Here is a 23,274-nt window from a genome sequence, read left to right on the forward strand (position 1 = left end):
TTTAAAAACTCCCTGCTTGTTCCAGCTGACTCAAAGTGATGTCATTGTGCAGTCCTGGGAGCGTGTGCGCACTTTGCACATGCGCACGTGGTACCAGGGGCACCACCTCCCACCAGGAGTTGCCCCGTGCTGGCAATCCGCTGAGTTCCACTACCTCTTTTCCCAGAAAAAAGCCCTGCCCAAGGCCACCTACTGAGCTTGTGGCAGAAGTGGGATTTGATCTTCTGTCTACCACCTGCTTTTTTATTCCAAACCCTTGGAGGCCATCCAGCCCGGACTACACTCCCTCTTTCCTCTAGGTTTGCCAATCTCCAGGTGTGACCAGGAGTTCTCCGAGAATTATAACGCATCTCAGACCAGTGCCCTCCGGAGAATGTGGGTGCTTTGAAGGGTGGACTCAATGGCATTATACCCCTCCCAAATGCTGGCCTCCCAGCTTCCCCCCCCCCTGAAATCTCCAGGAGTTTGGCAACCGTACATCCCAGCTCAACCTTCTCACTTCGCTGGGCCTCCCCATGGCTCCTGCGCATCCCTTCGCTTCCTGTAACCCCTTCCAGTCATTTGCGCATCTCTCAGCCCCTGGCCTTCATTTTTATAGCAACAGGCAGAGGCTGGGATCCTGTGCTTCCCTGGGATGAATTCAGCGGGATCGACCTGCGGAGGCCTGCTTGAGCGGCTACCCTTTCCCAGAGGTGTTAATTGCTGTTATTTTTGGAAGGGGAAGGAGAGCTCTTGAAGGGGGCGGCATCCTTTCAGGCTCCCTCGCCTCGTCTCTCCAACCAGCCAGGAACTTCAGTTGAGCCACATTCCCGGGTATCCTTCTCATTTCCCCTTTGCTCTTTGGGTTGCCAAATATTTGGGGGCAGGTGGGGTGCCACAGCCTGTGTGTCAGAACTGTGGCTAGATAATGTCCTTACTTCAGACTTCCTTCTGCAATCAGACAACTGTCCATTGTTTCCAAAAGGAATTTATTGAAGAAATAGTTCATTATAGTCCACTAGCCTGAATGCAATATTCAGGATGGTGCATATGCATTGTTACCAATGATAGGCAAGGCATAAGGTACAGAGTAACAGATCCCAGCGGGCCCCTCCTCCCCCCCACGGTTCCCAAAACAACGCCTTTGAAGTAGGGAGAGCAGTAGTTTCCCAAGGCTGATTCTCGGTGGAACATCGGTAGCCAAAACAATCCTCTTCTGTTAGATAGCTGCCTGGGAACCTTGGCACCTGTGAAAAGAGCACTAAATACTGAGAGGATTAAATATGGAGTTGGTTAAGCAAAGATGTACTATACAGCATTCTGAACCTGACACTGTGTAGGACAAAAAGAACACACTGCGCAGCTCCCCTGGCCTGACGCTGCTTGGAAGGCCATCTTGGGGGTCACTCACAGCCCATGCACTCACCCCCCCCCATCACATGCTGAGCTCAGTTCTCTTGGCACCAAGGAAGTCACTGCAGGGTCTCCCGACATTCTGCTGACGGGCCAAGGAGCGGGACCCACAGGGCCAGGCTCAGTCTGGGTTGGGTGTCTCTACTGAAAACGTCCATTTGTCCCCTTAATGCCTGGAGCCCAAGACTGAATGCTCCAGTGTTGGAATCATAGGGCTGGAACCTCGAGGATCATCTAGTCCAACCCCTCTGCACAATGCAGGAAATTCACAAGTATCTCTGCACCCCCCCCCCAGAAGATGGCAAAACACTGTCAGGATCCCTAGCCAAACTGGCCTGGGGGGGATGGGGGGGAGCAGGAGGCTCAGATTGTCAATCTGAGATTGCCTTGCCTGCCACCCTTCGGCATTTTCTGTTCATCTCCCGTGCCAGGCATAGCTTGCAGGTCCTCATACTCTGAACTTATGGAGGCGTCAGGCTGCATTTCTTTGTGCTTGAAAGCCACCACCCCCCCGGCCACTGTTTTATTCTCTGCCCTTTTTCTGGCACACTGACAGTTAAGGGGGGGGGGTCTGGACTTGTGGTTCAGTATCCCTTCCTCCCATTTCTGAATCATCGGTGTCTGGTAAAACAGATTCCACATATACACCCCATGCTGCCTTGAAATCCCCTCTAAGCTGGAAGAGGAGGGAGGGGGTATCTGACCCTGTGACAGCAGCAGTTGGCAGATGTGAAGGGAAAGGAATAATTTAGCTTGGGGAAATTGTGCGCTCTCTCTTGCTCTCTCTCTCTCTCCCTCTGTTATACTACATAAGATGGGTTGGATTCAGATCTGGGCTCTTTCAGCAGGGGATATCCTTGGGAAGTGGGTATTTAAAGCTGGAGCTGCTACCACTGCCAGCACCCCAAATTCAAGGGTCTCTGAACATGGGCTGAGTACCTTTCCTTTGGATGACAAGCAGTATTTAAAAACAATCAACGGAAGGGCCATGCCCTTGAGCATGTGCAAAGCATTTCTTCCTCTGAAGGACGTCCTGTTCTTTAGAAAGCTGGAGGGCCAGAAGGCAATAATCAAACATGCACATTTACTGGCTGTACCTCCTCCTCTGGTAGCTGCCTTGGAGCATGAAATGCTGGCCAGGTGACTTTTGCACTATTTGTTTCTTTAAAAACAACTTTGAGATGCTGCCTTTGGATTGCTCCTAAAAATACAAAGTCAACAAAATTAATAAAAACATCAGGTAGTTAGAACTGCAGATCTATGAGGGGGGGGTCTTGATTTTCCAGAACCACCCTTTTTTTATTTCTCCATCTTGACCTTAAATCGTCTTGTCATTCCGTTCTCCTGTTTTTGTTTTCACTGCCCCATGGTTCAAGGATTGCTTTAAGAGGCAAAGTGGTGTAGTGGTTTGACTAGGAGCTGGGAGACCCAGGTTCGAATACCACCGTACCGTAGAAGCTTCCTGGACTGACCTTGGACCAATGACCCACTCACAGAATTGTGGTGGGAATAAAATGGGGGGAGGAGAATGCTTTGTGTCCCTTTGGGTCCCCATGGGGACAAATATCAGGGGTCAAATGAAGTAACTAAGTAAATAAATAAATAAAGTCGTAATTCTTGTTTGTGAGCAAGTGGGAACAGTTTTATTTTTTTATTTATGTCATTTTATAGTCCGCCTTTCTCTCTGAGGCTCAAGGCGGATTACACAGTATGAGGTTAATACAATCAGTATTAGGAGGAGACACAAGGCAGGGAGGTCCTGCGACACTGGGGGAAAGGATCTCTTCCTCTCTGTCTGTCGGTAGAGACAGAAAAAGAGTGCTCATGTGCTAGTCTGAAGTGGGCTGTAGATGGCACTGACCTCCTGTCATCTGTGGTAGGGTTGTCCACCTCTAGGTAGTAAGGCCTGGAGTTCGCGTGGGATTACATCTGATCTCCAGACTACAGAGATGCATTCCCCTGGAGAAAATGACAACTTCAAAGGGTGAATTCTATTCCATCACGTTCCTGCTGAGCTCCCACTCCTTCCCAGAGTCCACCACCCACAACTCTCCAGGAATTTCCTAAACCGGAGTTGGAAGCCCTAATCTGGGGGCCACACTTTACCTCCTTTCTGCTCTAAAATCCCACCTGGAATACAGCTTATTCTAAAATATGTATTTATTTAATAGCTTTAGGGTTGCCAACCTCCAGGTGGTGGTGGCTGAAGATCTCCTAGAATTACAACTGGTCTCCAGGCTACAGAGACACGTTCCCCTGGAGGGAATGGCTGCTTTGGAGAGCTGCCTCTAAGGCGACACATCCCTGCCGACGTTCCTTCTCTCCCACTTTTCCCAGGCTCCCCCTCCAAAATCTTCAGGAACTTCCCAAACCGGAGCTGGCAATCCTTGTCATTGTGAGCTTTCGTAAGCAGCCCTGAGCGCAAAAGCAGAAGGAACTGTCAGCTCTTTGGGTTAATCGGGAATTTGAAAATGTGCATTAAGAGGAATGAAAAGTTGGAGTGGAGCGATATTTGTCATGGAGAGATGGTGCACTGATGGGAGATGGGGAACTGATAAACTCAGAGTTGTCCAGTTTACAGAAGACACACCCTGGCCCTGCTGGGATGATTATAGTAGAGCTCAGGGCTGGATCTTAGCCCTTAAGGGGAGATGGCTAAAGACTGCGCTGGTTTCCTAGAAGTAGAGAGGAAGGCTGTCGGCAGCTCCAGACAGACCAAACATTGAACCCAGAAAGGGGAAGCTTTCCCCTTTCGGGGGGCTCTGCAAATTAAAAAAGGCAAATTAAAAAATAGATCCCCATCACTGAAGTACAGCCTTCTTTTGGGGTCAGTAACAGAAGCTGTGGTGTCTGCAGACTACCTGGCAACCAATGCTCAGCGGCATTCATTTTCACCCAACATGTTTTAAAACCTCAACCAGACACAGAGAATCTTTTTTTCCCCCTTCCAGGCTTCTTGTTGCTAAACATGGCTCCTCAATGAGCCTTTCTCCATACAGGTGATAATATTTTTTCCCAATAGGGGAAAAGGATTATGGGAAGGGGGGGGATTTAACAGAAAAACCAGGGAAGCAAAGCAGGTTCAGACATTCCTATCTGTTGCACGTAGCCTCTGTGGTTGCTAAAGGCTTTAAAAATGAAGAAAACCTACGTTGTCACATGCAATTCAGTCCTGTGTCCATAGCAAAACTCTTCCCATTGTCACTGTGAAAAAACAGTCAGCACGACAACTGGTCCACATACAGTGAAATACCTGATCAGGAGTATCAAGTGAACTCCCCTCTCGTGTGCGTGTGTGTGTGAGAGAGAGAGGGAATGAACGGACATCCCATAATTACCTAGACCATAAGCCAGTACTTATCCTGTGCCGTGCCAGCAGATTACTCCTACAGAAAGAACTCTACAAAGCTACAGCAGACCTTCACAGAGTAGAGTTGCCAACTTTGGAAATTCCTGGAGATTTGTGGGCAGAACCTGGGAAAGGGAGGGGGTCTCCGCAGGATAGAAAGTGGTAGAGTCCCCCCTCCAGAGCAGCCATTTTCTCCAGGGGAACTGTCCTCTATGATCTAGGGACCACCTTTAATTCTGGGAGAACTTCAGCCCTCGCCTACTCTAGGCAACTCCATCTCTGTTATCCTTGCCCTCCCATTAGAAACAGCCTGGCTAACATAAGGCACACCGGAGGAGGAGGACTTTTTTTTTATCTCACTAATAATTTCTTCACCTCACAGAAATCATGCAGAGATGGCTGAAACTGTACAAAGTATCCAGCAAGCCAGATAGAAAATTTGCTTGTCACTTCCATGCAGAAGTTTTGTCGTGGTCTAAACTGGAGGTGGGTTTGGGGGGTGAGGTGGGGGGGGCGCATTTGCACCATTTGGGCCAAGCAGAAATACCACTCAGCAGGGATAAGGGCCAGAGATGGGTTTGGCTCAGGGAATGTACAGTGGAAGCAGAACAGGAAGATTATTGTTATTACTACTACTACTACTACTACTACTACTACTACTTCGATTTATAAACCGCCCATCCTCAGGGGCTCTGATGCCAGAGTAGACATAAAGAGGGAAAGACACACAATTGTGAACAGGTTGGTCATTTCTACAAGCATCTATTTAGGTCCCTGGTCAGGAACTAATTTCTTTGGGAAAGCCTGTTTCTGAGGCAGAGGAATGGCAGGTCAATTGAGGTGACCAACTTTGAAATGGACCTTGTAGTTGTCCTTTGAGTAGTTGTGCCTTTGATGTGTTCACAGTGCCATCAAGTCACAGCCAATTTATGGCAGCCTCTCATGGGATTTTCAAGGCAACAGATGAACAAGAGACGGTTTGCCATCACCCGCCTCTATGTAACAACCCTCATCTTCTCTGGTTGTCCACCCAAGTATTAACCAGCACAGTCTCAGCTTACCTTCTGAGAGCTGACAGTATCTGACTGTACTGACCCATCCAGGTCAGTCGATTACATTTGCTGGCTGGTAAAGAGTCCAGTAGCACCTTTAAGACTAACCAACTTTACTGTAGCATAATCTTTCGAGAACCACAGCTCTCTTTGTTAGATGCACGCATTAGTTGGTTAGTCTTAAAGTTGCTGCTGGACTCGTTACTATTTTGCTACTACAGACTAGCACAGCTAACTCCTCTGGATCGATTAGCGGACTGATTTCTGCAGAGCAAATTTCCTCTCCAGAGACAGGCCGTGGTCTGGCTGGCTTGTTTCCCAACATTGAAAGCAGGGCCACCTGCCATGACTGCCTCCCTCCCATTCTTTTCTTCCCCTCTAGATTGGCACTTTGGAAGGGGACTAGGCAGCATTCCTTGGAAGGCCTGATTTGGCCTGGGATCCCCAGGTGCCCACCCTGAGATCACTAGAAAGAGAGGGGCGTACGTGGGGAAGAGGAAAGAACTGAGCCACAAACAGAGAGAAGGGAAAAGGAACCAAGATGGCACAAATTACTTACAAGATGGTTCACTGGTGCTTTCCAACACTGTTTTGACGATCCTTCAAGAGGCAGGACAATGAGGTCAAAGAGGCAGCCGCTCGCCCCGCCAGCTCCCTTCTTCTCTAGCTGTTGACCTGCCCTGAGGCCGAACAACCTCTGAGCTCCCTCCTGTACTTGCACAGCCTCTTGGAGCTCCTGACCCCACCTGCCAGCTGAAGGGAGAGATAAGAGGAGTGGGACCCATCTCAGATGTTAGGAGCTGCAGTCATGGGGCAACTGCCAAGCGGTTCGATAAAACCTTAGAGACTAGCAGTGGAAAAGACTCCAAGAGCATTTATAAGACTAACAAAATTAGTGATAGGCTATGAGCTTTCATGAGCCACAGCTTGCCTCTTCAGATATTTATTCTAGTGTTAACTCCCCCAGAGTGCACTTCTTTTCTCCTCTTACCTAAGCTAAATAGAGTGCTGGTAGCAGGGGGCTTCCTGGGAAATGACTTTCCTGGAAATAACTGTCAATAGGGAAACAATCCGGATTTGCTCTTGGAATTTTGCCCTGCTGCCTATATGCTCCGATGCCATCCTGTCTTCTCAGAAAAGTGCCATCTTGCCCCAGCCAGCCAGCAATTCAGCACATCGGCCCAGAAGCACCCTCAATTGGTGGAAGGCCCCCCCTCCACTTGTACCAGCCCCCCCCCACAGAGTACTGCTAGTATTTTTGCCCATGGTGGGGGAAGGAAGAAGAGGCCCAAGGGAACGTTTCTGACCACCAGAACTTGCCATCAGTGGCTCGGAATAGATATTCTCCAAAGCCACACTCTCTTTCCCCTGCAGGGCTGCCGAAACCATGCGGGGCCCCCAGACAGAGATTCCACCCGGGCCCCTCCCCATGTGACCCTGATCCAAACCAAACAGTATTGCTGTTACCATGAATCGATAGCGATAAAAGGATCCGCCTGTCCATCCGTTGGCATCTGTCCATTTGCGGCCGGCGTTAGAAAATTGTCATGTATGTCTGTACCCATCCATCCTTGTCATTGTTCTATAGGGTTGCCAGCTCCAAGTTGGGAAATTCCTGGAGATCTTTGGGGGGGGGGGGTGAAACCTGGAGAAAGTGGAGTTTGGGGAGGGAAAGGACCTTGACATAGCATAATTCCATAGAGTTCACCCCCACCCCCCAAAGTAGCCATTTTCTCCAGGTGAACTGATCTCTGTGGCCTGGAGAGCAGTTATAATTCCGGGAGATCTCCAGCCGCTACCTGGAGGCTGGCAAGCCTCTTGTTCTAGGGGATGATGATTGTCTGTACTATGGTTTGATTTCATATTGGAAAGGCTGTGGGCATCACTTTTGTTTCTCTCCCTCCCTGCCTGGGAACTCAGCTTCATAATCTGGGTATTTCTCTGAAGCTCCCCGAAATGACCTTGGACTGTCTGAAATGTTACTATTACTCTTATGCCTCTGTCTTGTCTAGCTCTAGTATAAACTCCAGCAAAGATTCCCAGGCTTTTTTCCGCTGGAAGTGGTGGGTTGGGGGGGGGGATGTTTGAGTATTTAGACCTGTATGTTCCTTAAGCCCCATTCCTTTCAAGGAAGCTGTACTGCCTAGAAGCATTTTAGCTCTTAAGTAAACTATGGACCTGCACATGGAAATGATTTGATTTCTGAATAAAAGCCATTAACCAGGAACCTGTGTCTTGATGCCAGTGGCCCAGAGATCCGTCTGCTGTATCCTGTCATCCATAGCCTGACAAAAATAAAGCTCAGGATCTGAAATGGACCGTCACCTTCAGCATGATTGTGAGTGTTTCAGAGCTAAAAAGGAAGAGAATCGGAACATCTGGCCCAGGTTGTCTCCAGGTCTCCCCCCCCTCCCCTCCTGCTATTTGCAACAGAAGCAGACGGTCTCTCTTTCCGGCAGGCCTCTCCCCTCCAGAAAGCAGTACAACGTGTTTGAAAACTGGCCCCCACCCTCAGGATGCCGAAGGGAGCTGCAGCTCCAAAGGGAAGAGAATCGGGACATCCCGGCCCAGGTTGTCTTCAAGGCAGGCAACATGTCATGCGAGCTTTTCAGCTACCGGTCGTCTTTCCCTAATACGCCATCCCCCCAGTCTGCCATAGAAAGCTGATGGGTGGCCTTGGACCAGTCATGCTCAGCCAGACATCCTTCACAGGTAGGGCGGCCGGGTCCCCTCACCAGGCCCGCAGGGGGAGGGGGAAAGCTGTGGGAAGAAGCCTCCTGGCGTGCTCCCAGGGTGGCATGGAGACATCACTCCCGGAAGTGACATCATCGTGCACGGCCAATTGGGCCCCCAGTGGGGAGGGTTGTTTGAACAGGTGATGTGAGCTCTCTGCAGCTGGAGTGGCCCTGTGAGGGGGCGTGGGGTCGCAATAAACAGTGAACAAGGGAATGAAGTGGTACGCTGGAGCTTTCCCAAAGTCTGCAGGGGCGCAGATGGGGGCGGCTGCCTGGCCCACCAGACAGCTGCAGCAATGAGACCGTTGTGTCCCACACAGCCTCTGCCAGCGCTCTCAGCAGAGGCAGGGCGGAGGAGGGGGCTGCTTTCTGCCAGCACCAAGCTGCTTCGCAGTGCAGCTGAGAGAATGCTGCAGACAGTGTTTTCGTGATGAAGGGGAACTACACAAACGGACTGTCGTGTTCTTATGTGCCTTGCCCATGAGCATTCCTTGCGGTGATTTTAGTTTGCGATCCCTCCTCAACGGATGAGGTAGAAGAACCTGAAAAGCTTGATATATTTTAAAAGCATGAGACGAAGGGCCGGAATCGAGCAATAACAGAGGCAGGGCCTTTTCCAGAAAACCTGGGAGGGAAAACCGTTGTTGAACTGGAAAGCCTGCCATTTTGGAAAAGGAAACTGAGGCACGTACCTTCCTCGCCTTCACACCCAATGAACAAAGAACGGTCACTGACAGCTACGGCGGTGCCATTTCATCCCCCTCTCGCACAGGCTGGTCCACACGTGAATATGCATTACTTGCCAACTCAGTGCAATGACTTGTGGCTGGATGCGTAAGCCGGCACGGGCCCAGTTCTCTCTGAGGTCCAGCCCTCAGGTTGCGGGGAGCATTTCACCTGGCTGAGTGCCTCCTGATTTCAAAACCCCTTGCAAACCTAGTTTCAAAAAGCCTTGGACGCCGAAAACTAAATGTTAGGGAGAAGTCCAGCCCATCCTGGCATTCTCCAGCCTAGCCTGGCATTCGGTCCTGCGGGGGCCATCCCAGGTGGGGCCCTGCCCTGCCCTGGAGCAGCTGCGGCCTTTAGCCTCTGCTGCCGCTTCCGCACCCCACGGGGATAAACAATTTTAAACAGGGCCTCTTTAAGCTAAGTGAGATGGTGTGAAAGATGGCAGTTAAAGGATGCCTCTTTTTTGCTAATAGTTCCTGTTTCTGAACAAAGATTTTCTGGAGGCTTTTTAAACTCAAAAACAGAACCTTGGGTTGGCAGTTTGTATCAGTTATGGGGTGGTATAAATTACTTGTCATTTGTCTTTCATAATTCAGTTCAAAAAAATTAATGAACACTTTAATAATTCAAACGACAAAGAAGAACTGCAATAAGAACGTTAATAACTATAAACACAACAATTACTCCAATATTAATAATGATAATAATAATGAGAAGTAATAATACAAATACTATAATCATAAGGTTACTAACTCAATAGGAAGGGCAATATTATGAATAATGACACAATAACATCTGCAAAGATCTTACTTACTTACTTACTTACTTACTTACTTACTTACTTACTTACTAACTAACTTAACTAACCAACTAACTAACTAACTAACTAACAGACCCAAGAACTGCAATGGTGATGTTGGGGGGTGTCAGCTCTTTCCTCCCCCAGCTTTCCACACATGGTCTGTTGGGCTGTAGGGCCCTTGGTGGTTGATGGGCAACGGAGCCACGTCTGAGCTGACTGCAGGCAGTGGTGGCGCTGGTGCCGCACGGAAGCAGGCAGCTGCCCTCACACACGACTACCTCTCCCAGCCCCGCCTCACATATAAGACAGACAGTATCTGGAGTCAACGGGCCACTAGTCATCTTGGGTCAAGTGACGTTTCCTAGATATGAGGTTGTGCATATGATACTTCCTGATGGAACAAAGAGAAGCAGGCTGGGTCAGCCAATCAATCTACCCAGAAGAGGTGGTTCCGACTGGGATTCCTGCGATAGATGGCATGAACGGCATTGCCAGAGGACGGAAAATCCCCCCTTTCTCAGCTGCGGGCTTGCCCCACAATGAGAGAGCAGCTCAGACCTGTCGCCAGGCAGGATTGGTGAATGCTGTTTGGTGTGATGGACTACCATCGACAGAGTTTTGCCACTGCGTTTGCTGCTACGGGCGTGAACATGGAGACCGCTAAGCTCGGCAAATCAGACTTTGAAGAAGAAGAAATAGAGGGCCACTTTGGATCATCAGAAAAACGTGACAGGGTTTCCTGGAATGGATTTGAATACATCCTGGGATTGTAAAAAAATGTGTCCCAGAAGAGGTCTGTGGCAGTTTTTCTGACCTTGAAGGCAGTTGCAATGCCAGACTGCTTGGCAAGATCACCGGAGGAGGGGCGGGCTAGGGAAGGCGGTTGCGGAGGCAGAGGTTAGAAACCCCCCTTTCTGAATTGTTTTCCCTGCCCGTCTCCTGCTGTCATAATCTTTACCTGTTCTGTAATGTGATAATGAAATTTTCTAAAGCCTTTTCAATAAATTAAGAAAGGGTGACAGGTGCCCTGTCCCCTTCTAGGGCCTAAGACCCACCCCTAGCCCCTGGAAGCACTACCTGTCAGGTCATGGCACTACCCCACGGGACAGGAACGGACCTCCTGCACCCCTGCTCCTCAGAAGGGCCTAGCGGGTCCATGTGGCCCCTCTATGCATTCTGCTCGTCTCCTGGACCAACAGGAAAAGGTTTGGTTTTATGGGGTGCTAGTGTGGAATGCCGGGGGGCAGGCCCAGCACCCCTGCTCCTCAGAAGGGCCTAGCGGGTTCATGTGACCCCTCTATGCATTCAGCTCAACCCCTGGACCAACAGGAAAGGGTTTGGTTTTATGGGGTGCTAGTGTGGAATGCCGGGGGGCAGGCCCAGCACCCCTGCTCCTTAGAAGGGCCTAGCGGGTTCATGTGACCCCTCTATGCATTCAGCTCAACCCCTGGACCAACAGGAAAGGGTTTGGTTTTATGGGGTGCTAGTGTGGAATGCCGGGGGGCAGGCCCAGCACCCCTGCTCCTCAGAAGGGCCTAGCGGGTTCATGTGACCCCTCTATGCATTCAGCTCAACCCCTGGACCAACAGGAAAGGGTTTGGTTTTATGGGGTGCTAGTGTGGAATGCCGGGGGGCAGGCCCAGCACCCCTGCTCCTCAGAAGAAACCTGCCTACCTACCTTAGGCCCTAAATGGGGGCAGGGCACCTGTCACTTTTTTTGATGATCCAAAGTGGCCCTATTTCTTCTGAAGAGAACAGCTCCAGGGCTCCATGGAAAAGGTGTGCCTGTTTTTGAACTTGAGAAACGATCCAACCATTGAATGAGTGATCACACCTCGCCTTGCTTTGACCACCGCAGAGTGGCCAGTATGAAAAGCACGCCTCAGTTATTCTGGCAGATACAAGTTCTTATAACAAAGCTCTACGATGGGTCCCAGCAGCCTGGGAAGAAGAGCCAGGCTGGCGTGGCCTTCCTTGTCACATGTGCGCAGATCTGGCCGCTATCCATGAACGGGCTAGGGGAGTGGAAGGCAGGAATTTGCCCGTGACTGAGATTCCTGTTCTTACTTTGCCCAACAATGATGTTACTCAGCCCCTTCCTGACTTGGCGGATGCTTTCCTGAAGGACAGATGTACGGGGATAGGCAGCTGCACAACAACCAGGTTTAGCTATCTTTGTCTCGGTTGATGAAGTCAGCTATTGGAGAGGGGATGACGAGGAAGCGGCCTTGGTGGGGAGAGGCTTGGGCGGGCACGTCAATCCCCCTCCTCTTCCTCCTCCTCTTCTCTCTCTAGCCTTTCCGGCATTGCTAGGAGATCCGCTCTCGGATCAAGCCCTCGTCTTGCTGTTAGCCCCATCAGTCCTCCTGGGAGGAAGCTGGTGGCCTTGGCTCCCTGCCTGTGTGCTGTGTGGGCAGGAAGTTGTTGGCATCGGGGTCATGGCTGCATCCACAGGGGTTTGCCATCTTTGTTTCTACCGGTCCAGGGCCATCATCAACCCTCTGAGCCATGGTTTCTGGATGATGGCAGGCTTGCAGCTGACCCGCCACATTTCCTAGGCTGCCAGGACTAGTTAGTGTCACTTCTTTCCACTCTGCCTGGCAGCATCACCAAAAAGCTAGTTTCTAAAAGATGTCATGCCTCCAAAAGGAACGATTCTGACTCCCTGGTTCAGGTTCAGGTTTGTTGTTCCGGACTGCAACCAGCACAAGGAAGACAATCTACATAAATCAATTTAAAAACAATTAGGATTGAGTACGAAAGGAGAACCATGAGTAAATACAGAAGTAGGAAAGTAAAACCATACCATAAATTAGTCATTTAAAAAGTTAAAATACATTCAGACCGCCATATGTAATTTACGATGCTTATAAACCTGGGCACAGAATCTCGCTACTTGTCATGTTGTCTGGTGATTCCGATCCGACAGAAGATAGCCAAGTATGATTTTATTCAAACTACCAGGGAACCTTTCTACTAATAGACCTGATGGTTGCACCCCTAATTTTTCTGTGATTTGGACCGTTGAAGAAAATATGTTCCATTGACTCAATTTCTCCTCGGGGGCAGGAGCAAAGCCCCGGAGAAGAAGGGACTGCTTTAAACTTTCCTTCTAGAACTGCAGGGGGCAGAGTCAAGCTTCTAGCTAGAGAAGATGCCCTTCTGGAATTACTGGATTCATAAAAATAGAAGTCAGCTGCAGGGGTGGCAATATATGGCATTTCCCGAGGAAATAAAATCTGGTGATAGGAATAAATCTGTGTGTCTTTCAATATCTGTCACTCTCTGCTTAATGAGTGATTCTGCCCAGTCTGTCTCAATGCCTAACAAACTTTGGGGGTAAAGACCCAGTTTTTCTAGCCATTTCAACGTCTCCTTTTGCCAACTGGATTGTGTCTTGGAGTATTAGAGGCAACAGACCTTGGGGGTTTACACCTCCTATCAGCCATTGGAAAATGGAAAGGATACAGATTCTGGCCTCTACCTGTAACATTCCTGTTTCCAGTCTGACCCACGAGTTTGGCACACATCTGGGCACTTGTAGTAAGAGAGCTCTGAGGAATTTGGACTGCCCTCTCTCGAGGGGAGCGAAAGAAGAGGATGGCGGCCCCAAAAATGATCCGTATAATAACTGAGCCCGTGATTTGCCTTTAAACATTCGGAGTGTGGCCGGTACTTAACGTCGCCCTTGTGATAGAATCTCAGTATCCTGTTTGCTGGTTTTTCTCCTGCATCGGCAACAAAGCCGCTACGTGTTGTTTGGGTTTCCCCCAAAGTCTAATTCTAGAGACGGTGTCAGCAGCTGCTTTGAGGTCAATAAATGCCACATCAGGCGACGTTTGGCCTCCCGTGGCGCATTTCTCTATAAGGTGTTGCACTGTCAGGCAAATAGTCTACCGTTGACCTGCCAGCTCTGAACCCTGCTTGCTCGTCGACAATTATATCTTCGTGTTCTAGCTAGTCTCAGAATTTCTCCAGCAGGTATTCTGAGTGTAAACAAGAATCCAATTTTTCCAGAGGAAAATGTAGCTTCCATAGGGAACAACTTTGCACATTGCACATTTTGTACGTTTTTAGATACCTTAGGACCATCTGCCCTTTTCTCCAGAATTTCATTTATTTCATTTATGTTATTTATACTCATCCTTTCTCAGATGAGACTCAAAGGGGATCACATAATGTAAATCAATATGATCTACTGCTGGGATATTCAATAAACAGTGCAATAGGGTATGGGATAGCAGAATATCTCGGGTGGGTTGAAATTTGGGTTTGAAAGAAATGGGGGAGATTGTGCATGGCACTTCGTAGAGGCATGCAAGCATTTGGACCTCAGGTTCCCCCCACCCCCCATGAAAACTCCTTTGTGTGTGGGAAGGGGAAGAACTACTAGGGCTAGGGCTAGGGCAGCCAATCTCCAGGTGGTGGCTGGAGATCTCCCAGAATTACAACTAGTGACAGAGATCAGTTCCCCTGGAGAAAGGTGGATTCTAGGGCATTATACCCAGCTTAGTTCCCTTTCCTCCCCTGGCTCCACCCCCCCGAATCTCCAGGAATTTCCCAACATGGGCCTGGCAACCGAATCCCAGTGTAGTGTAGTGGTTAGAGTACTCCTTCTCCATTCTCAGGCTAGTAACGCCGATTGCAAGTGTACCTGTCAGGTCTGTTGCCCAGTGCCCACAGTCCTTCCATATTGCCTGCTTGCTGTATTTTTCCAGTAATGTTTTTGTGTGTGTATTGTGTGTGTTCCCAAGACAGCCTTATGTGAGATGGCTCACCACAGCGGCCTTGGGACAGCTCCTTTCACTTTCCCACCTTCTGTACCAGCTGGGTAGACACCGAGGGTGGTGGGGGGTGGTTTAGAGGGTTTGATATACTGTAGCAAGCCCTTAATACGTCATTCTCAACAAGAGATCTATGTACAGCCAGAAGCCTGCTTTGGCGTTTGGATAACCTATGGACACTTGTACTTTCTGAATATATAAGCTCTCGATAAAGAACCTCTGACTCAAGAGACCTTGGATTTCTCGCTGCAAGGGGTGGGAGAATAAATCAGAGTACCCTGTATTCCTGACTGACAGTACCTCTGATTGGCTGACAGTCATAGAAAAGATGGCTCCTCTCAGCTCTCACAACCACGCTACACACTCGCACTGAGACTTCGTTGGATTATTCCATGCTATCCTTTTCCATCAGCATGTGAGAGACTTTGCTCCATGCCAGGCCTGAGATGACCAGACCTGCCTGGCATGGTTTATGGACTATGTTTGTGAGTATGAGCCTCAAGCCTCTTCAGAGAAATGCAAGCTAGCCAGCTTATGTTTTCAGTCAGTTAGCCATAGTAAAGAATAGGCAAGTTATTTGTTGTTTTAATGCCCTTTGCTTGTGCCTTAATAGCGCGGTTCCTGATACCTGCATACACTCTTCTTAACTAATAAACATCATTTATATCTAAGCCTCGTGTCTTTGAGTGTCTGACCAACTGTGTGCAGAATCCCCCAGGTTGAAAGAACCCGGAGACTGGCGAGTCTCAAACAAATGGGGTAAGCCATCCGCCCAGGAGGCCTGCTAGGGGTTTGAGTGGCTGTAAGCAGCGCTTGAAACGGCAGGCAGGAGGTGGTGACCACCCGTTTCCCCCCCCCCGACACCAGGCGCACCCCTTCCTGGCTCTCCCGGCAGCAGCCCAGGGCTGTGCAGCTTGGCTTTCACCCAAAAGCAGACACTACAGTGTAGTGCTTAAAGTGTCAGAACAAGAAATGGGAGACCCAGGGCTGTTTCCGCACAACTTACCTGAACCCAGAACGCTGTGCAACATGCAGAAAAAAATGCGGAAGATTGCGTTTTCTTGTGTGAGTTTCGCGCGACATTGTGCAACATCGTGCAAAACTTGTGCAGCGTTCCGGGTTCAGGTAAGCCATGTGGAAATGGCCCCAGGCTCGAATCCCTGAGCCCCTCCCCCCCCCCCCCCGCGGGGAAGGCAAGGCAAGAACAGAGAGAGAGAAAGAGAAATTACCATCTTCGGAGTCAAGAGTAGGTGACATGCTGATAACTGAAGATGTCTCGTCGAGACTGACGCTGGGGGTAGAGTAGAGAAGAATTTCCTCCAGCGGCTGTGAAAGAAAGGACAACAACATTCGACTTATAGACCGCCCTTCAGGACAACTTGACGCCACTCAGGGCGGTTTCCAAAGGGTGTTGTTGTTATCCTCTGGACAATCTTGACAACCTCCCTGTGAGGTGGGTGGGGCTGAGAGAGCTCCGAGAGAGCTGTGATCGACCCAAGGTCACCCAACTGGCTTCAAGTGGAGGAGTGGGGGATCAAACTTGGTTCTCTAGATTAGAGTCCTGCCGCTCTTAACCGTGACACCAAACTGTCTCTGCGCTGCAGCTACGGATGCCCCAGGCAGCTGCTTTCTGTCTCCGCACAGCCAGGTCCCTGGAGTGCCATCTCGTCTGCTCAGTGTTTAGCATTCAGCATTCCCCAGTGCAGAGCCCAAGGGCACAGGGATGATCCCTGCTGGGGCATCCCCTGGAACTCTCCACATTTGCCAGGAAAGGGCTAGGGCCACTTCCCGGAAGGGATGGTGGCTGGCTGCCATGTCCATCCCCCACTCCGAAAAAAGAGAGCGCTTCTCTGGACTGCAACAGAGGCTGCTGCCAGTAGACAGTCTGGCCGTGGCCCTTCCATTGGACTCCCAACTTCTGGGACTGGTCTGGGGTGGGGAGGCTTGGCGAGTGAGCTCCTTTGGCTGTCCCAGTCCCACCCACCCCCGCTTCCCTGAGGAGCAGGGAGCTCCAAGGGGATGAGTCTCACCGTGGGAGCAGCACGTCCATCCACGTCCCCGAGGGGAGGAGCTGGCTCACTGGGTGATGCTTCTCCTGCTGCTGCCGCATCTTCACTCCCCTGCGCACTGAACGCTCTTGGCCCATCTTCCCCGGGAGGTGTCCCCTGCCACTCTCCGATGTCTGCTATACGGGGGACATTTCCAAGGAGGCTCTCAGACAGAAACACACCGGGGCAAGGCAGGCTCTGGCCGGCCAGAGGCACGCTCCCAAATGCCAGCTGAACCCAGAGAAAGCCCAACAGAACCAAACTGAAGCAAGGGAGTGGAATCCCATCCCCCCCCCCCCCGCTGCCAGTACCGAATCAAGGGGACCAACATCAAACCTGAGAAACATGTCAAAACAGGGAATTCCACCCAAACCAAACTGGAGCAAGGTACACTGTTGCAACGGAGCCCAACTGAATCAGGGCCACTCACAGAAGCCAGGCAGACAAGGGCCGTTTCCAGATGGCTTACCTGAAGCCGCTCCACGCCGCAATGTTGTGGATCGTGCCGGGGAAAAGGCAAAATACCGCGTTTCCCCCAGCACGATCCACAACATTGCGGCATGGAGCGGCTTCAGGTAAGCCATTTGGAAAGGGCCAAGAAGAGCTCTTGCACGGATTGGCCACTCGCTCCCCGCTCCCTGCCTCACTCCCTCCTCCCCCTCTCCCCCTGACACTTGACACATCAGGAAATACTTGACATTTGTCAAAATCTCAGACCTCTCTTGCTATTGGGGCCGGGGCCAGCATGAGCTACTCACCTGCAGCAGAAGGAGGGCTTGGCTGTATCTGCCGCAGCATGTCCCAAAGGTCTTCGAAGGGTCGGAAGTTTGCTAGGATCAGATCTATCAGTTGGCTTTCAAAGAATAGGCTTTGCCGGATGGCAGCAGATGTCATCATCTGGTCGAATGACCGCTTCATCATTTGCAGGAGTGCGATGGCCACTTTTTCCGCGTGGGCCTCAAGAGTGTAGATGGGCACCCTGACCTCCTGGAAGGGGAACGGACGCCGTGAGTAGTGGGGAGGGGACCTGCGTGGCTCTGGCTGGTTCCGCCTACAGTCCCCGAAAGACAGGTCTGAGCTGACAGGTATCCTGTGCTCGAGGAAAGCTGAAAACTCCTCGAGCACTTCCTCTATGACCTCCACCACTTCAGAGGCTGTCACCAATGCTCCTTCATAGGCCACGGGGCCCCACGCTCTGAAGACATCATAAATGCGGGTTTCTTGGTTTGGGGAGTCCTCGTGCATTATTTCGACTCCTCTGCTGTCCCGCTCGGGGAGGGAGTCAGAATCGATCCTTTCGGAGGCGTGGCATAGTTTTGTGATGACCTTTTTGGTGATGCTGCAGGCCAGGAAAACGGCAGCATTTGGGAAAGAACCTGCACCGCGGAGCTCTCCCCGGTGCCGGCTTAGGTAATGGATCAGGTAGTCCTCAATGGCCAGGGACACGTAACTGTCCAGGCACTGCATTTCTGCTAAAACCTTCCTGAAAGCGTCGCTCAGGAAATCAGCTGTTATTTCCATCCAGTTGTTGGGCACTGCAAGAAGGCTGCCGAGGAAAGCGCAGTGCCCTGGATAATCTGCTGGATCCAGGAGGACACCATTCTGCTCCACCTTTGGGCTGCCTGTGGAAGACAAAAGGTGAGAGGTGAGGGAAGGTCATCGCGTATGGTTGTGGAATGCCAAAAATACCTCCCAGACCTGGAAAAATGAGGGACGTGCCCTGAGGGCAGACCATTACCTGCATCCCTGCAGGCGTCCTCTACGGCCTGGTTTTCCAGGGCGCCCACATCTGGTTGCTGGATGGCTGCGGGTGACAAGAAGAACACAATAACTGTAGGGAGAAGAAGGGTCAGGCCTTTGGGGGCTGAGAGCCTGGACATCTTTATTGAGCCTTGGAGGAAGATGCAAAGGGAAAGAGGTGAGAATCGCTTGTCTGGGGGGGGCGGGGGCGGAGGCTTCCTTCCTCAAGTGGCTGCTCACTGGGGCTCTTGCATATACTTCTTGGAAACGGAATCCCTTCCTCCTATTTAGGAGCCCTGAGAGCGGACCTCTGAAGACATTAGAGAAGAAAGGGAAATCTCTTTCCCCAATCAGCCCTGTCCCTGAGATGCTTCTGCCCCCACGACTGGCTCCACTTTTCTCCTTTCTTCTCCAGAGAGTGGCTCCCCTCTCTTTCCCTTTTTACTGACTGGCTCTTCCTCCTGGCTCCTCCTCCTCATCTTCCTGGCCCCATTCTGGGTTGCTACAGTGAACCAGTATGGCAGCTGAGCTGAGGATGTCCGTTTTCCACTCCTCCACAGCGGGCAGCCACCAAGGAAGACTCTGCAGGGGAAGGCAAGGGCAAACCACCTCTGCCTAACACTTGCCTCGAAAGCTCTTGCTGTGCGTCTTGACAACACACAGACACACACATTCATCCACAGACATCACTTTTGATACTTGGTGAGGGGGTTACCCTCTTTCCTGCATATTTGCAGAACCGTCAGATTGGTGACTGTATCTCTTGGACTTTTTTATGGGGATTGGAGCTTGGATCTCAGATAAGGAAATCAGCAACTGAACCAAACACCAGGCAATGGTGGTGCTACAACCATGGAGTCCCTGCTCTGGAAAGACTCGGAGGCCGATCTCAGTGCATGGGCAGGCCCCTCGCAGGAACAAGAAACCCTTTAAGGAACTGGTTGAGAGGATTCTAGCAAACCAAGAGAGAGAGAGGATTCAAAGCCAGCGGACTTCAAAGGTGAAAGTGATCTCCTCTATCCGTAGGCCGCACAAGCGGATGAAGCTGTCAGTATTCAAGTCAAATGGGAATCATGCCCTTTTGGCTCAGCTGCCTAGTGGAAGGCCACAGTGGCTGCATCTCCACGGGAGGGGCAGTGGACATGCCGACGTTATAACTGCACTCTCAGTTGAACGGGTCTGACCCTCTTCACAAAGTCCTGGGGAGTGTAGTTTGAGCAGGGGCTGAGAGTCATTTCCACACCGCTTTGCAGATAGCTTCCCCTCCTATTTGCTATTCTACGAGAACTCCAAATAGATTTGCAAGAAATTGGCTCCTTCTTCCCAGATAGTCAAGACAACACCCAAAGTCCATGCATTTCTATAGTGAAAAGTGTCAATCAGCTGTCAGCCAGAGGACTCATGGATTCAAACACGCTTGTAGAGAACTAGTCCTCTGGCTACCGATAAGAACCATCTTCACACGGCTAGGCAAGGAAGCTTTGGTAAAATGGAAAAGGTGGGCCTTTTTCCTCTTGCAGGTGGTGGACATGCCACAGCTATATACGGCTAGATGCTAGTGCACCTCTTTATGGACACACAGATTTTTAAAAGGACTTCTCAGCCTTTCGGCTAAGATCAAATCTAGCTGGGCCTGCCCTGGGTGTAGGCGGAAGGGGCAGAGTGAGAGGCCCGGTATCAACACAGTCCACCAGCAGTGATCCTTGCCTGTAAGAGGGACAGCCTGAAGAAAGGTAGAGCAGGGGAGTTGACAGAAAATGTCTGCTGGGCGGAGGAGGAGGGGTGCTGCAGGCCCCAGAGCGCTGGAGGGCGTTCATGGAACCTAGGAGAACACGGTGCTTCATTGGCAGTAAGCCAAACATTTCTCTTGCCTGGCTACGTCCCTGATACGATTGAACCCTAACTAGGGATGTGCGTTTCGGCATTCAGAATGCCGAAAGAATGCCGAAACAAAAGTGTTTCGGCATTCTTCAAGAATCCCGAAACGTTTCGGGGAATGCCGAAACGTTTCGGGATTGCCGAAAGAAAAACCCGAAACGTTTCGGGATTCTTTCGGCATTCTTTTGGCATTCGAGAATCGCCATTTTGATTTTGCTAGCCGTTTGCCTTAGCAAGCGGCTAGCAAAATCCTGCTGGAAGCAAAGGCTTCCTGCAGGCTCTTAGAAGAGGGGAGGGGGGGAGAAGGAGTGAATCACTCACTCCTTCTGTCACCCCCCACCCCTCTTGCAAAGGAGGATAGGGAATCCTGCTTTGCCTTGCAAATGCAAGGTGCAAGCATTGCATTGCACTTTGCATTTGCAAAGCAGCAGAGATTCCCGCCAAAACTAACAGGTAGGGGAGGGGGAGCAGGAGGAGGGTGGCTCTTGGAGTGTGGGTGGGGAAAGGCAGGGGACTGGGGACTTTAGGAGTCACCAATCCCACTGCTGCATTCTCATGCCAGCCAATAGATTTAAATCTTTGGCTGAGGCTGCAGCAGGGGATTTAAATTTGGAGCAAGACTGTCTGGAACACTTCTGTTGCTGCTGCTGCTGAGCTGTGACCGAGAGAGGAGAAGAAGAGAGACTGCACCTGGAGCCTGGAGGACATCTGCCTGGAGGATCAACTGTGCTGGACATCCTGAGAGGACACCTGGTAGGCCTTTTTAAAATTTTTGTAAATTTTTTTGATGCTGGGCAATGTGCTGCTGTGGCCTGCCTCTGCAAAAAGGTGTTGCAGTTTATTCTTGGCATGGCCTGGGGGACAGGTTGGGCAGACAATGTTTGATGGTGGGGTGGGGGTTTCAGCATTGGTTGTTGTGCTTGCCTTCTTTAAGCTTGATCCACTGTTTTAAGATTAAAACAAGAGTGTGCCAGCTTTGGGCCTACACAGGCCAGAAGCCTTTCTTCTGGCTGGCTCTCACAGTTGTACTCCACAATCTGGAATGGTGTGGCTTGCTTTTCTGTGTCTGGTCCCCTGCTTGCAAGGATTCCCAACAGGCTCCGTCCTGATCAACTGTGCCAGCCTGTGGGCCACACACAGGTATGGCCTGGGGGACAGGTTGGGCAGACAATGTTTGATGGGGGGGGGGGTTCAGCATTGGTTGTTGTGCTTGCCTTCTTTAAGCTTGATCCACTGTTTTAAGATTAAAACCAGAGTGTGCCAGCTTTGGGCCTACACAGGCCAGAAGCCTTTCTTCTGGCTGGCTCTCACAGTTGTGCTTCACAATCTGGAATGGTGTGGCTTGCTTTTCTGTGTCTGGTCCCCTGCTTGCAAGGATTCCCAACAGGCTCCGTCCTGATCAACTGTGCCAGCCTGTGGGCCACACACAGGTATGGCCTGGGGGACAGGTTGGGCAGACAATGTTTGATGGTGGGGGGGGGGTGTCAGCATTGGTTGTTGTGCTTGCCTTCTTTAAGCTTGATCCACTGTTTTAAGATTAAAACAAGAGTGTGCCAGCTTTGGGCCTACACAGGCCAGAAGCCTTTCTTCTGGCTGGCTCTCACAGTTGTGCTTCACAATCTGGAATGGTGTGGCTTGCCTTTCTGTGTCTGGTCCCCTGCTTGCAAGGATTCCCAACAGGCTCCGTCCTGATCAACTGTGCCAGCCTGTGGGCCACACACAGGTATGGCCTGGGGGACAGGTTGGGCAGACAATGTTTGATGGTGGGGGGGGGGGGGTTTCAGCATTGGTTGTTGTGCTTGCCTTCTTTAAGCTTGATCCACTGTTTTAAGATTAAAACAAGAGTGTGCCAGCTTTGGGCCTACACAGGCCAGAAGCCTTTCTTCTGGCTGGCTCTCACAGTTGTGCTTCACAATCTGGAATGGTGTGGCTTGCCTTTCTGTGTCTGGTCCCCTGCTTGCAAGGATTCCCAACAGGCTCCGTCCTGATCAACTGTGCCAGCCTGTGGGCCACACACAGGTATGGCCTGGGGGACAGGTTGGGCAGACAATGTTTGATGGTGGGGGGGGGGTTTCAGCATTGGTTGTTGTGCTTGCCTTCTTTAAGCTTGATCCACTGTTTTAAGATTAAAACAAGAGTGTGCCAGCTTTGGGCCTACACAGGCCAGAAGCCTTTCTTCTGGCTGGCTCTCACAGTTGTGCTTCACAATCTGGAATGGTGTGGCTTGCTTTTCTGTGTCTGGTCCCCTGCTTGCAAGGATTCCCAACAGGCTCCGTCCTGATCAACTGTGCCAGCCTGTGGGCCACACACAGGTATGGCCTGGGGGACAGGTTGGGCAGACAATGTTTGATGGTGGGGGGGGGGGGTTTCAGCATTGGTTGTTGTGCTTGCCTTCTTTAAGCTTGATCCACTGTTTTAAGATTAAAACAAGAGTGTGCCAGCTTTGGGCCTACACAGGCCAGAAGCCTTTCTTCTGGCTGGCTCTCACAGTTGTGCTTCACAATCTGGAATGGTGTGGCTTGCCTTTCTGTGTCTGGTCCCCTGCTTGCAAGGATTCCCAACAGGCTCCGTCCTGATCAACTGTGCCAGCCTGTGGGCCACACACAGGTATGGCCTGGGGGACAGGTTGGGCAGACAATGTTTGATGGTGGGGGGGGGGGTTTCAGCATTGGTTGTTGTGCTTGCCTTCTTTAAGCTTGATCCACTGTTTTAAGATTAAAACAAGAGTGTGCCAGCTTTGGGCCTACACAGGCCAGAAGCCTTTC

The 23,274-nt window shown here is 50.8% G+C and overlaps 1 protein-coding gene and 1 long non-coding RNA gene across 2 annotated transcripts; both read right to left on the reverse strand.

Moving 5' to 3' along the window:
* Nucleotides 1–951: 951 nt before the first annotated feature.
* Nucleotides 952–6,562, reverse strand: LOC129346026 (uncharacterized). The gene is made up of 2 exons (XR_008598682.1): nt 6,353–6,562; nt 952–1,226 (listed from the first exon to the last, which is right to left on the reverse strand). It is a non-coding gene; the product is annotated as an uncharacterized LOC129346026 (long non-coding RNA).
* Nucleotides 6,563–11,980: 5,418 nt separating this feature from the next.
* On the reverse strand, nt 11,981–19,866 carry LOC129346542 (uncharacterized). Its single transcript, XM_055003883.1, has 8 exons — nt 19,816–19,866; nt 19,081–19,213; nt 18,630–18,722; nt 17,650–18,513; nt 16,874–17,028; nt 16,073–16,169; nt 15,850–15,863; nt 11,981–12,178 (listed from the first exon to the last, which is right to left on the reverse strand). The coding sequence occupies exons 1-8, from the start codon at nt 19,864–19,866 to the stop codon at nt 11,981–11,983; spliced, it is 1,605 nt and encodes a 534-aa protein (XP_054859858.1).
* Nucleotides 19,867–23,274: the final 3,408 nt, after the last annotated feature.

This window comes from Eublepharis macularius, chromosome 19 (genome assembly GCF_028583425.1).
Source record: "Eublepharis macularius isolate TG4126 chromosome 19, MPM_Emac_v1.0, whole genome shotgun sequence".
Taxonomy (NCBI): domain Eukaryota; kingdom Metazoa; phylum Chordata; class Lepidosauria; order Squamata; family Eublepharidae; genus Eublepharis; species Eublepharis macularius.